Source organism: Antennarius striatus, chromosome 17 (genome assembly GCF_040054535.1).
Source record: "Antennarius striatus isolate MH-2024 chromosome 17, ASM4005453v1, whole genome shotgun sequence".
NCBI classification, from domain to species: domain Eukaryota; kingdom Metazoa; phylum Chordata; class Actinopteri; order Lophiiformes; family Antennariidae; genus Antennarius; species Antennarius striatus.
The window spans coordinates 11808209-11822724 of NC_090792.1; the positions used below are offsets into that span (position 1 = coordinate 11808209).

Sequence of the window (14516 nt, forward strand, 5' to 3'; positions counted from 1 at the left end):
TGGTGACGTCATGTTGCCTACTCCTCTGATGGATTTACTTGATTCATGTTTTCTTTTTCCTACAATTGCATCCATGATCTTCATAATTAGATGTTCATGTGACTTCATTTGTAGTTGATTCTCTACTTCAGCTCATTTCTTTGTAAAATGTTGAAAATAAATGGATTTGCTTGTAGTAAATGATTTTTCTACTGGCTTATTTTTTTAGACCTACGATAATATTCCATTTAGTGCTGCACAACTAAATACAGTATATGTTAGACTTAGACTTAGACTTAGACTTCCTTTTATTGTCATTGCACAGAGACTCAGAACAGTGAATCTGGCGATGAAATGTCGTTGCTTGGCAACCGGAGTACGCAGCATTTGTTCGCATCACTATTTCTATAGTGTAAGGAAACATAAACAGTGTGAGGATAGACATAGACATGTTTTAAGTGTTATTAACAGTATGAGTCTTATAAATAAAATTTAATAACTAAATACATAATATTGCACGGAGCCTAATGCCTGGCATGTAAACCTGAAATGTTGAAAATTATGTATAGATTATAGATATATTATAGATAGATCATATTATATAATTTATAATTATTAATATATATATATATGATTTAGATAATAATCAATAGTATTGGCAGTAGTGTATCCAAATCAGGTTCTGCTTTTGGCCTCATAAATGGTCAACTCTGGCCAACAACATGTATATAATACAGACTTAGTCATTTCAATCCCTCATGTCACCTATGGACGGTAAGCTGTGTATATATAGAGAAAATAGATCCACTGATGTGGAAAATGGTTTGATTCAGGGAATCTTTATGGTTACTTCTCCATGTGTGAGCTGAGTCATCTGACATGTTACATAAATGAAACCCACACTAATCTCTGACAGGTGCTGATAACACATTTGCATTCATTAACATTTTCAGTCTCACAGAAAATCTTGTAATTTCCCCTCTTCTGTCCACTTACATTAGATATCATGGTGTCACTTTACAATTATTCATCTTCAGTAAAGGGTTTTCAAGTTGTAACTATATATTTTACTTTAATCAAATCCCTTTTATAGATATAATGCAGGTTATTGAAGGAACAATGATGTGACTAACGCACTTTATATACTGAAATACCTAGTATAGCCTATTAATAAAGGAACAGGGGTTTCTCAATTATAATAAACCATTACTTTATAAAATATTGTTATCCAAGAGGTCCAACCACTCGGTGGGAATTTTCACAGCTGAACAAATGCAAAGTTGTTTAATTGGTGTCTTATAATGGACCTATAAAGCTTTAGCTCATCATTAATTTTAGTATGAATTAAAAATTTAATAAATATACCTTTTAGAAACAGGTACCCCAGTCACACATGTATTTATTAATACTAAATAGTACAAATCAACTATTATTAGACAGATTTCACAGGTGACACAACTGCAGTAGAAATCTTTTCACACACAGTGTTTAGTCGGCTCCCAGTGCTCCTCTTTGTGGATTGACACCGCCGCTGGATGATGTCATGGCTCTGGGGAGGCGACGCACTCTTCTGTCAGAGCGACCTGGAGAGGCTGCTGAGTGTGAGGAGGGTGTACCTTACAGTATTTACTAGGCCAGGCTCAGGGCTCACTGCTGTGCAGTGTAGAGCTGTGACACCATCCTGTGAGCACAGCATTGGTGTAAGTCACTGTGTCTGAAGTTCATCACAACTCAGACATTTAGTTCCAGCACATCCCTTCATGGGAACCAGTGGTATCGGCTGTCTGCCAACCAGATCCTGTTTCTGAGGTGCAGCAGGAGGATATCATATCTTTGGGTTGTTACACAACAGACTGTTGTACTATTGTGGAGCTGCAGTGACTCTGGCAACTTATCTGGTGGGCTTTACACCTCTACATGTTAACATGTTGCCCCACGTTCTTGTAAATGTAATTCTCTCACCAACCTTTACGTCTTTTTATAGTGATGGGTTAGTTTAAAGAGGGCATTGTCATTTGGGATTGTTGGATAAGTAATGGTTAGTCCTGCTATTTTTCATTAAAAGGAGAAAACCTGAGTGTGGTTTCTAATCGTCATCTAGTTCCATTTTCAGATACCTTAATGTGTTCATTTCTCATTTTTAACCCGGACATGTTTCCTGTAAAGGGAAATCCACCATGTAACAGAGCTCCCATGCATTATTCAAATGTAGAGGAAGTTCAGTCGCTGCCTGAGCGACTACCTCCACGTCAGCTTCTATGAGTGTATGTAAGAATGAACATGATCATTTGCAAATAGCCAAATGAGCACACTGAGTGGTTTTCATCCTTGCAGTGAACTGAAAGTCTTTTCAGACTTCAAATGCCACTCTTTCATTTCCAGTGGCAGTAATAAAATTAACAACTTCCAGCCCTGTCAGTCCATCAGCTCAGCACTGAGTGGTTTTATCAGAACGCCTGGAACGACACACAGCAGAGCCGTACTGAGTATCAAAGTCCAACCAAACAATACTTTGCACATCAATTACAGTGAGTCACGGCAGCTGACAGAGATGAAATAACAGGAGATGGATCGGAGGCAATAAACTGATCCCTCATCTTAACAAACGGATGGAGAGATTTCAGCAGCAGGTTTTAATGAAGAGGGATTAGATCGATGGGGGTTGTTCAGGTTGGAGAAAGAAGTGGGAGAGAAGTGTGTGATTGAAAATGACTACTGACTGCATGAAAGCAGTGCTTTCTATCCTAGAGGAGGAGGGTGTTTCCGCTCTGTGCTTGTTGGCAGGGCTTTTAACTGCTTTTCATACAACTTTGAGAGATAGAATGGATCATGTAAAAACTCTCAGGCTACAGTAGTGGTGTCGATCAAGATCAAGGAGGGAATCTTTTTTTGTTGTTGTTCTTGAAAATAATTTGTGGGCAGCTTTTCTTCAGTGCTAAAAACACCGTTTAAATGCAACATTTCTGTGACCAAAATCTATGATGGACCTCAAGCAAATCACGTAAGTGATGATGATTTACAAGAAAATTCGTTTTTTTTGTAGGTGTTTTAGTGCAATTACAGTATATCATGTATTAGCTTTTTACTACTGTGTGCTGTTCAGTTTTATATTGTATATTCATAAAAAAAGTGACATTCTACAATTTATTACTCCATTACATTACAAAGGAACGCACATGTGAGCTGTAGAAGAAATATAATACAATTAAGACTTTTAAGATTTTCTGGTTGTTTCTGTTTGATGCAACATTGAATAATATTATCATTGTAATATTTGTAATCTAGCTGAATGAAATCATCTGTACATTAATCAGTATTCACTTTGCATATATTTCTCTTTCTGACACTGCCATTTTTTTGGTGTTACTCGTCTCGTTAATATTTATAGTATTTAGAGTTTTCATTGAGGATATTCGGTGTGTTTGCATTCAGACGCTGCTGTAACATCTCAGTTTCCCATTGTGGATTGAATAAAGTTAGAATCATAATCATACTGATTTGGACAATTTTCCTCCTTTTATTCCAAATGCCATGATATCATTTGAAATATCACGATCTTTCACCACAAATGAATGTCTAAAAATATTTATTTCAAACACACTATACATCTAGGTCTTCTGGAGTCTCTCCAGCCCACACTGTACACACAGAGTTCAATAATGTACTAACACCCAGCATCTAAATGTCGACGTCTCTGGTTTTTCCTCATTGGTCAGACGACCAGCATGACAGGGAACGTCTATGCAGACACAACACACGAGTGACAGAATTCTCTTTTTTGTAACATTCCGTCCTTCCTGGGCGCTCTCAGGTTCTAGTTTAAACCACAAAGATCTGCCAAAGAGCCCCCAATGACCTCAGTTATTAGCTGAAATTATATGTTGGCTTTATTTAATAATTGTTTCCCATTTAAAAAACATTCATATCACCATTTCAACACTACTGGGATTTATTAAAATTAATCGTGGCCACCACAACTCTGATGACAAAGCAGTTTGAACTCTATGGAGTGTTCAGTACAACATAAAAATCTCACGAGGGACATTAGACAGTGAATTGAATTCCATAGCATAGGAGGAAAATCTCTTAAACTACCTATTTATTATTCTTTTTTTATTACACTTCTCATGATTTATTGGCGTTATTTATTTATTGGCTGAAACATTTGTTTAACCTGCTTTTCTCAACGCAGAGATTTCATGTTGTATATTTAAAAAGTTGACAAAAATTTTGACACAAGTCATAATCCAGTCCCACAGTTCATACAGTAAGGCCAAGCATGTGAGTAATGGTCCCCGGCAATATTCAAACATTTCTATTTGAACATGGAATTGAAGGTTCGTCCAATAATCAGCCGTCGAACTTCGCTTGTGCCGGCGCCGATTTCATACAGCTTGGCGTCACGCAGGAATCGTCCCATGGGATAGTCGTTAATGTAGCCGTTACCCCCTGTTGAAAAGTGACACATGGTTCAGAGTGAGCGTGCGGTAATAGTGTAGGTTGAGTGAACATGTAATAAAATTCACGTTCTGTTTGTCGAAAGAGAAAATATAAACGTCTCCCTGTTTATTTCCGGTAACGTGTGTGCTATACGGATTGACAAATGAATCAATGCATATTTAATACCTGAACGGTCATTAAAAAAAAATCTCCCTTTGTCTGAACTCACCTTCATGTGTTTAAATATTCAACATAAGAGTCCAGATCATTTTGTAGTAGTTTGGACCCTCACCATCCACTCTGTTTAAGTGTGCATTTCTTTGAGTGTTCTTAAGGTGAGGTGTGTTCCAGGTGAATTGTGGAAACATCTTGAGGCGTCACAAAGCCTCACAGATCAGGTGGAAACCGAACTGAGCGTCGTTCCAGTCATTTACAAGGTGTGTCAACTGCGTCTGCAGACAACAGGTCAACACCCATCATCACACACCTTATTATTACTCTCTGATGTAAAGACTGTGTTCACATGGACACGGACGGTCTTTGACCTTTTGGATGTTTTGGTAGCGATGAAGTTAAACTGCTGTCTTTGTGCATAAATGTCAAATCTTTCATCAACGACTCCAACCGCCTTCTGTCTAATAATCAGTGTTTCCCTTGGATTTACAGCAGAGAGTGGGTGTTGGGGAGTGGGGGTGGACTTTTGCTGATTGCCATGTGTTTGATGCGCCACGTTTTCTGACGTGCGCTCTCTGTCCGCTGGCAGGAGGAAGTTCACCTGTATGTGCGTTGCACGTCTGAAAGCATGTATCTGCACAGAGAGGGGCGGAATGCAGCTGTGGGCGATACACCTGTCCACCTACTATAATGGTATTGGAAGCCCTGACACAGAGTGATAATTATGTTGACCTTGAAGGCCTATCGCACGTATGGGAAGTGCTGCAGCTCGTCTCCTCCTCAGTTCAGTGTTGCTAATTTGCATGAGGACTGGGACACGGCAGAGGAAGAGGGCGCTACTAACAAATGACCCCACGCCCGTCCCTCAGCAGGACGAGTAGAGCTGTTTGCATATCAATCGGACAGGTGCAGACATGCCCGACTGGGTGACGACACTCTCACCGGGTTCACTTGTGTTACAGATGTCACACACCTACAGTAATAATTACCTGCCGCTGGTCTACAGATGAAAACGACTCAGATCGTTACAGTAAGAATGCAAATCCTTTCCAAACCTGAAAATCAAAACACCTCCAAAAGCACGTTGACATTTTTACATTGTATGGCATCCGTTGTGTTTGGGTATCAATATGACCAATGGTAAGATGTTTCACATGGCCATCTATTTAAAATGCATCTCTGTTGGAGGTCACAAGTGTCCAGAGACGATCGGGAGCGTCTGATCCCACCCCCCGTTCCATCAGGTTTGTTTGAAGGCATCACACTTTTCCACAGCTAATTCCACGCTGTGTTGGAGCCGAGTATAAACCTGTTCTCCAGTAACAGCTGACGAATGGACTGGATGTCAGTCAGTAACCATTTATGAAACAAATATGAGGCCGACGACAGGCAACTTTTTGCAAACGTGTGTCAAGGAAGCGGTATATTTATCACGATGGATGCATCACAAATAAATATGGGCGTATATCACAAACAATGATGTCCTCAATTTGTTCAAATCAGATATAAATACATCTGAATGTTTCCTCCGTAGGCTGCATGTAAACATGCAGATCCAGGATTCATTGATGTTTGCCGTCAGCTGCATTGAGTCATTCTCTAATATCACCATAATTTGCAGTTTGGATTACTGTGACAACTATTTTGTAAATGTATTAATCATCAGTTGCTAATATCCTGATTTCCTGTAGCTTCTTAAATTAATCTCAATTGCGCAAACATTAATATCCTGAACTGATGTTTGACACAATCTGTGATGTTTTTTAAATGTTTTTTATGACTAAAGAGTCCTTGCCGACATTTTTCTTAAATCCAAAAGAGATGAAGTACAGCACTGAACCATGTACTCTATGTGCATGAAGTGCCATGTCGTACAAATATTGAGAAGTCAATAAATACACTTTCTTCAGTCAACCTCCGCCTGCGATGCCTTTGTTGTCTCGATTATACCTAGCGAGCAAAAATTTGGATGAAAATAAATTGCCTGCTACCCCATCTCATCCAATTCGGCTGCATCACATTGCCCCGTCTGTTTTGGGGTTTTTTGTGGGCACCAAAAGGCCTGAAACAAATTCTAGTAGAAACTGTAGTATTTATATCAGCTGCTTAGTATCATTCTAGAAGTTTAACACCAGAGAGGTTCCTTCCTCTTTGCGTTCACCCCGGAGTTGAGGACGTTCATCAGGAACCTGTTATTCTTTTATCAGATTAGAGTCTTGCTCCTATCTTATTGTCACACCGCCACCATCTTGGTACTTACCTAAACACTGAATGCCATCCAAAGCGACCTGAGTAGCGTTCTCCGCACAATACAGGATCACTCCCGCACAGTCCTGCAAAAGTGAGAAGGAGTCAGCACCGCCTCTGTGCGTTTAATAAGCTCAACAATAAGTCAAATAAGATGTAGACTTATTAAATGATAAAACATGTTTAACATTAGCATTAAACCTGCTAGACACATCGTTATGGAGACTTAACCTGGAGCTCCCTGTGTTCGAACTCATTTCAGATCAGCTTACAACATTTAAAACTACTATCAAAAAACCCAGCATGATGACATGCAGACAAATACAGAATGCGATAAAAACTCCATACAAATATATGTACGTCACATATATATTATGCCTTTTGTCAAGATTTTTATGCATATTTCTTGGTAAAATTTAGCCCCCCCCCCCTAGAATTGGGAGTGGTAGTAGAAAAGAATCCTCTCACCATTGCACTGAAGTGTCCTTTGTCACAAGCCCGGGCCACATTGTACAAATACTGCCGACAGGAGCTTAGTCTGGTGTACATGTCAGCCATCTTGCCTTGCATCAGCTACAACCAGATGGCCAGAAAACATTAGTGTCAAGAAACAAGGTTGAAATCCACAGTCTCAACTGGAACTACTTGACTTTGAAAACCACAGATAACGTGGCTTCTGTTGTGATTAAAGCTGAAGGTCAAACCTGAAATTGTCCAATCTTCTGCCCGAACGCTTCTCTGACATGTAGGTAGGGAATAGCATTGTCTAAGACTGCCTGCATGATGCTGAAAAGTAATCATAAAAGTAATATTACATGTTTAACCCGAGAGATTTCAACTCGATTGATAAGCACCACTGAATGAATGAAAATCCAAATTCAGGAAAGTAATTGTTAAAAACATTTCAAAATGTTTCACGTCTATTTGACAAAACAAAATCTATCCCTACAATAACAGATCAGCTGATGTATTATTTTATTACCAGTTTCTGCACTTGTGTTTAGTCCTCTTTACCAGTTAAATTGTACCTCTAGTATGAACTCACCCGATGGGTCCTGAAGCCAACACCAGCCTCTCCAGGTCCAAGCCACTCATCATGACATACACACCTTTATTCAATGGACCAAGAATGTTCTTTGCTACAGATGAAAAAAAGAAAGTTTCAGCAAAATGTATTAAATCCTTCTTGATAAAACACCACACGACATGTATGAATTAATACGACTCGGAAAAACAAAGAACTGCTCATTCACAAACAAACATTTGGCAAAAAAATGTGAAACTCAACACAAACCTGGGACTTTGCAGTCTTCAAAGATCAGTTCACAAGTATTGGATCCCCTCATGCCCAGCTTGTCGAGTTTCTGTGCTGTAGAGAAACCTGGCATTCCCTACAAAACACACCAGTACACAAAAACTACAGTTCTAATTCCCATGTCATGTTTCACTCACATCAATTTGAACCTAATCCTTCAAAAAAAGAAAGAAAAAATTCAAGCCTCATAAAAAAAGTACATCCTGATCCAGAGATCAACATGGAGTCACTTGACTGAATTTACCTTTTCAATAATAAAAGCTGTGATGCCTTTTTGATGGGCCTTAGGGTCTGTCTTTGCATAAACAATAAGGACATCAGCATCTGGGCCATTTGTGATCCAGAATTTGTTGCCATTCAGAACGTAGTAGTCACCTGTAGACAAACACAAGGAAATTACAAAGATTTCCATTAAAATCTTGAATCTGCACATACTTGTAAACATAATTCAAAAGCTCAAGCACAGAAAAGTTTAAAATTGTTTAATACCAATTTGACATTACAGTAATCTCTTGCGCATCCGCACATTAACACATGCAGCTTCACCTCATCGCGGATTTTCCGTAGGTAGTCACGTGATACCGTACGCGCATTCTATTGGTTCCTGGAACACATTTACCGCACGTAACGAGGGATCACTGTATACCTAACTTTGAACAAAAATATCACACTTTGCCACTAGATGCTGCTCTTGACTCAGAATGGTCTCCACGATCAAACCATCGCAGCAACCATTCAACTTCATCTTTCTCTTTTTGTTCCCCTTTAGCAACTTTAACTGGGCAAACAGGAGTTGATGAAATGTTTAACTTTGGGTTAGTCAACAAAGTTCAGTAGTGATCAATGATTTGGGCTTGAATTGTAAGAAAACACATGAAGTCAGCAATGTGTGTGTCAAAGAGCCAGTGACATAACCACCTTACTGCTAAAAAGCCACATGTTGATCATGAGGTTTGCATGACAAGAAACTGACTTCAGTTTGTACAAGAAAATCATCCAATCCAGAAACCAACCAAACCTGACCTGCATAGGATCCCAGGTCTAATAGGAAACCCAAAAGTTATTAGACATGTCAGCAACATCTCCGCCAGAGACATTTCATTCCCTTCATCCCAGTTAACCTGTTCAGTTAGAACTCTGTCGCACATCCACAAGGTCTAAATGAGTTGATGTAAAATAGATCTGACACACAGCTCCAAGTGAAATATGGAGGTTTGGAGGAATCATTTTGTAAAGTTTTACTATACTCCTGCACTTGTGGAAGACAGAGAGGGAGGGTGAGTGTAGTGTCGAGAAAAAAAATACCTGAAGTCAGTGTAACTCAACAAAACTCAATTCATGTAAATGTGCAAACAATGTGGAAGAGCTGCTGGGTGTGGCTTCACAAAGACAAATACAGCAACGACTTTATGGAGAATATTTGTAGAAAATATTGTTTTGTTTTTCTGTTTAAATGAATCTGAAAATATTTTTTCGATAATCAGACCTGCTAAATTTCAGGGGCACTTCTCTAAACCCACGTGGTCCGGCTGTGGGATAAACCCATTAGTCACCTCAGGTTATAAGAGTCATCACTGTGTTCAGTTAATGCAGAACAGAATATGGAACGTGGTGTTGTTTGATGTGACTGGATCGTCGTGCCGCCTGATAAGAGAAACAGTTGTAATCAGGATCTGGTTTGTCAGTGAAGGGTGAAGAAATGTATGATGGAATGACAACTATATAAACAGAAATACATATCAAGATATACTACCTGATAGAAGACGAGCTTGTGGCCTCGCTTAAGTTAAATCTACAATAGAGTGTGCCCTCGCGCATTAACACTCGCAACTTCACCTCATTGCGGATTTTTGGTAGAAAGTCACGTGATACCGTACGCGCATTCTATTGGCTGACGGCATCCAGAAGTACGCTCCTTTCTGTGAGTCTCGGACTTACGTGAGACATAAGTGTTTTAAACAGTCGATAAGAGTGTGGGTAAAGGTAATACAGATAGAAGGTGGTTTAATATCAGTATGAGAAGGGTTCATAAACGTTTAAATTACCGTAAATAATAAGATAAATAGTTCATCGTTATATCGCAGAATTTGTTATTCGCGTGTACTTCCTGGAATGCATTAACTATGAGTAGCGAGAGCGCACTGTATAACAAAACAGAAAAGATTAATGTGTATAATCTAAACCTGCAAATGGAAAAAAAGGGATTCTTGCGATCGTGGTAAAGCAGGGTTACAGCAGTGAAAGAAACTATCATGTGTTGAAATGATTGTCACCAATATGCTGCTCAAAGATGGAGGATAACAAGGTCCATCAAGACATTTTTGGAAAAAAAACAAACAACCAAAACCCACAGTGGCATAAACAAATCAACATTAACCTGAAGGAATCACACAATCAGCACATTGTCTCACTTTGTCTTGGACGGCATTAACAGGGTTGTTTCTGCTGATCAACACAGGGGTTGATTTGATACAATGAACTTGACATATAATGTTCCCTGTTGTGACATGACAAACACACTCGTACCACGCGGCCCTGTTGGGAACAGGCAGTGGTGGACCTGAACATCCAGCTTGGACCTGCTGCGTTAGTCGCTTGGGCTGAATTCCAACAGGGTTAATACTAAACCTTTAATCAATGCAACAGCCAACATATAACCCAGTGAGGATTCCAGCAGACCAGCCACACCGCAGCTCACCAAATGGGATTGTTATATGTAACCCTATAAAACCAGTTTGACTGTTCTTCACAAAGATGTGAACAACAGTAAAGACATTAACTTTATAACATCAATATTTATAATCACATTACAGAACATCGTCAGCATGTAGGGCTGACACAGAAAACTCTTCGGTGTCCTACCTTTCTTCTCAGCTTTCAGTTTCATGGAGACGACATCAGAGCCGGCGTTGGGCTCACTCATGGCCAGGGCTCCCACATGCTCTCCTGTCATTAACTGGTGACAGGAAGGTCCACCGTGAGCATGATGAATTGATTTTATCTCAAATGGTTGATCTTTAAATACATTTCATGATTTAATGATTTAAAGCAGTGGCTGGTTTGATGCTAACCTTCGGCATGTACTTCTCCTTCTGCTCCTCGTTGGCGTGGCGCACCATCTGGTTGACACAGAGGTTGGAGTGAGCGCCGTAACTGAGAGCGATGGCTGCTGACACCCGTGACATTTCTTCCATCACAATGACATGATCGAGGTATCCCAGTCCCGTTCCGCCGTGTTCCACTTAAAACAATTGAGAACAGTTCGACAAGTTCAGCGCTTTTGACAAAATGAGAAACCACTTGCTGACTTCCTCCAACCGTTTCCAAAAAGATTGGGACAATGTGTATAAAAAAGTATGTAAAAAAAAAAAAAAAAAAAGAATGTGATGAATGTGATGTATCATTGAGACATAATATTAATTTCAAATGAGTCCAATGACAACATATCAAATTAAACTGAATTCAGTTTTTTTTCCCTCCAGCCATCTTACCTGGAGCAGTAATACCAAGGAGTCCCATCTCCCCCATTTGTTTCCAAAATTTCTGGAGGGCAGAAATTTATCACGTTATCAAAAGTCAGGACTTGGTTTGACTTAGACGTGATGAAACACTAGAGGTGTACTTTGTGTGACTCAGACGACTCCTGATCAGGGACAGTAACAGATTTATGATGAATGGACATGCTTCAACTTACCCGCATTCCTGGAAACTCATTGCTCTTGTCAATCTCATCAGCATGAGGAGAAAGTTCTTCTGCCAAGAATTTTCGGACCGTCTGCCTTAACTGTGTTAAAGACAACATAAACAAAATTACTGACAGCAAAATTTCCTCAATTTAGCATATTCAGTTAACTGGAGGGTTGTTCAACAAGGTTATTAGTGAATCATATAAGCAATTGGAAGACATTGCACATTTTATGCAAAAAAGAAATAGGTTGCAAAAATTAAAATTGCTATGTTCTTTTTTCTAAGCTCAGCAGCTGAGCCTGAGTTGTTTTAACAGGTTAGGGTAGCTCAGGGGTGGGCCAGCTTTTTGACTGGTGGGCCACATAGAGTTCTAAAGTTTGACAGCTGGGCCAGCTGAAGAGGAGATGGAGAGTTTATTTATACTAATGCAAACAACATGTTAAAACCAATATATTAAATTAAAATTAATGTGATTTGGTAATAATTATATTTTATTAAATAGTTTAAACATGTTTTTCGGGCCGGATACTAAGTCTTCATCTTCTTCTTCTTCTCCTTTCGGCTTTTCCCTTCAGGGGTCGCCACAGCGAATCAGTTGCCTCCATCTAACCCTGTCTTCTGCATCCTCTTCTCTCACACCAACTACCTTCATGTCCTCCTTCACTACATCCATAAACCTCCTCTTTGGTCTTCCTCTAGGCCTCCTGCCTGGCAGTTCAAAACTCAGCATCCTTCTACCAATATATTCACTATCTCTCCTCTGGACATGTCCAAACCATCTCAGTCTGGCCTCTCTGACTTTATCTCCAAAACCTCTAACATGTGCTGTCCCTCTGATGTACTAATTCCTGATCCTATCCTTCCTGGTCACTCCCAAAGAGAACCTCAGCATCTTCATCTCTGCTACCTCCAGCTCTGTCTCCTGTCTTTTCCTCAGTGACACTGTCTCTAGAGACAATAACATCACTGGTCTCACCACAGTTTTATACAGCTTCTCTTTCATTTTAGCTGAAACTCTTCTATCACACATCACACCTGACACTTTCTCCACCCGTTCCATCCTGCCTGTACACACTTCTTCACCTCTTTTCCACACTCTCCATTGCCCTGGACTGTTGAGCCTAAGAATTAAAATCCTCCACCTTCTTGATCTCTTCTCCCTGTAACCTCACTCTTCCACTTGGGTCCCTCTCATTCACACACATGTACTCTGTCTTACTGTGGTCTAACCTTCATCCCTCTCCTTTCCAGGACAAACCTCCACCTCTCTAGCGCCACAGGGCAGCTTTTATCAACCAATCAAATCCTTCAAATGCTACCCGCCCCCGCCCTGCTAACCAGCCGGTCTACACTGTTCATTTAAAACCAATCTAAAGCTGAAATCATTTTTTCAGTGTTAATGTAATCTAAGATAACTCATTATGTCACGATTCACTATCGTGATTAAAGGGTTCATGCTGATGGTTCGTGTCCACGGCTTTAGTACTTTACTGTAAATTGTAGACCTTCAACACATTATTAGATCAGTGTTGAATGCGAACTAGATATTTAGAGCTTGTTAAAATCTCTCCACATGATTCATATGATGACACACGCATGATTCCCCCTATTTAACCTTTAAATCACACTGAGATTTAACTAATTAAACTCATCTACTACGCGGGCTACGTGACCCTTCTTGTGTTGTTGTTAGCACAAATGGCTACCTGGATCTGATCGTCGGTCAGCCCGTTCACCACATCGTCCACCGGGATCGATGCCCCGGCGCATCCTCTTCTCGCCACCGAGGGAAGGGATAATCTGGAGGTCAGACGAAGTGCTTTTCTGACAACGAACATGTCGCAGACAGACCGGTGGATAACAGGACAGATCGGGGTACTTGCAGTCGTTCACCGACTCTCACCCAGGGTTAGGTGACGGTGACGTCAGAAGTTCCTTCTTCTGACTCTCTTGGTGTTTTCAAGCAACCTTTTCGCTCATTACCGCCACCTGCTGGAAGACAACAAGCATTGATTTTCACCTTCATATCTTTCCCAGTGGTCTGTCTTTTTTATTCACAGGTCACACATACTGTATTCCTCTTTATTCAGATTTACTCCAGAATATGACTTTTCTATTTTTTCTAATTTGTCTGTTTTTGATTTATGATGTATGCAGGTGCAACAACAGCTGTTGACCTCCATCCATCCATTAAAGGATAAAAGGATTGAGTTTGTCTGTGGCCCTGTAATGAAATGATTAGTTGTCCCACCTAATATCATTCAGGATCAGCTGCAGCCCCCCAGCAACCCTCCACAGGAAAAGTGGTTACAGAAAAAAATGAAACAATCTTTTCATGCATGGTTCTCTGGCTTCCTCCCACCTTCGAAAACATGCCCATCAGGTGGATTGATCTTTACAAATTATCTATAGGTGTGATTGTGTGTGTGTTTGTCTGTGTGCCTCCACCAGGCTCCACAGTATACTGGCATCGCGCCCGGAGTGTACCCTTCCTCACACCCCAAGTTGGCTGGGATAGGCTCCAGCTCCCCGTGACCCGTGCAGGCGGATGAAGCGGTCAGAAAATGAATGAATGAATGCGTGCACAAAATGTTCAAAATGTATGTTTAAATTGGAATGCCAGTCGTAATTTGCAGATTCTACATTATGTAATACACATTTGTGACCACGTGAG

The 14516-nt window shown here is 40.2% G+C and overlaps 1 protein-coding gene across 1 annotated transcript; it reads right to left on the reverse strand.

Annotated features, from left to right (window-relative positions):
* Positions 1-3457: 3457 nt before the first annotated feature.
* ivd (isovaleryl-CoA dehydrogenase) lies at positions 3458-13792 on the reverse strand. The gene is made up of 12 exons (XM_068338521.1): positions 13549-13792; positions 11850-11939; positions 11647-11698; positions 11227-11396; positions 11018-11111; positions 8400-8530; positions 8135-8231; positions 7886-7979; positions 7545-7626; positions 7309-7413; positions 6854-6926; positions 3458-4428 (listed from the first exon to the last, which is right to left on the reverse strand). The coding sequence occupies exons 1-12, from the start codon at positions 13678-13680 to the stop codon at positions 4295-4297; spliced, it is 1254 nt and encodes a 417-aa protein (XP_068194622.1). The 5' UTR covers positions 13681-13792; the 3' UTR covers positions 3458-4294.
* Positions 13793-14516: the final 724 nt, after the last annotated feature.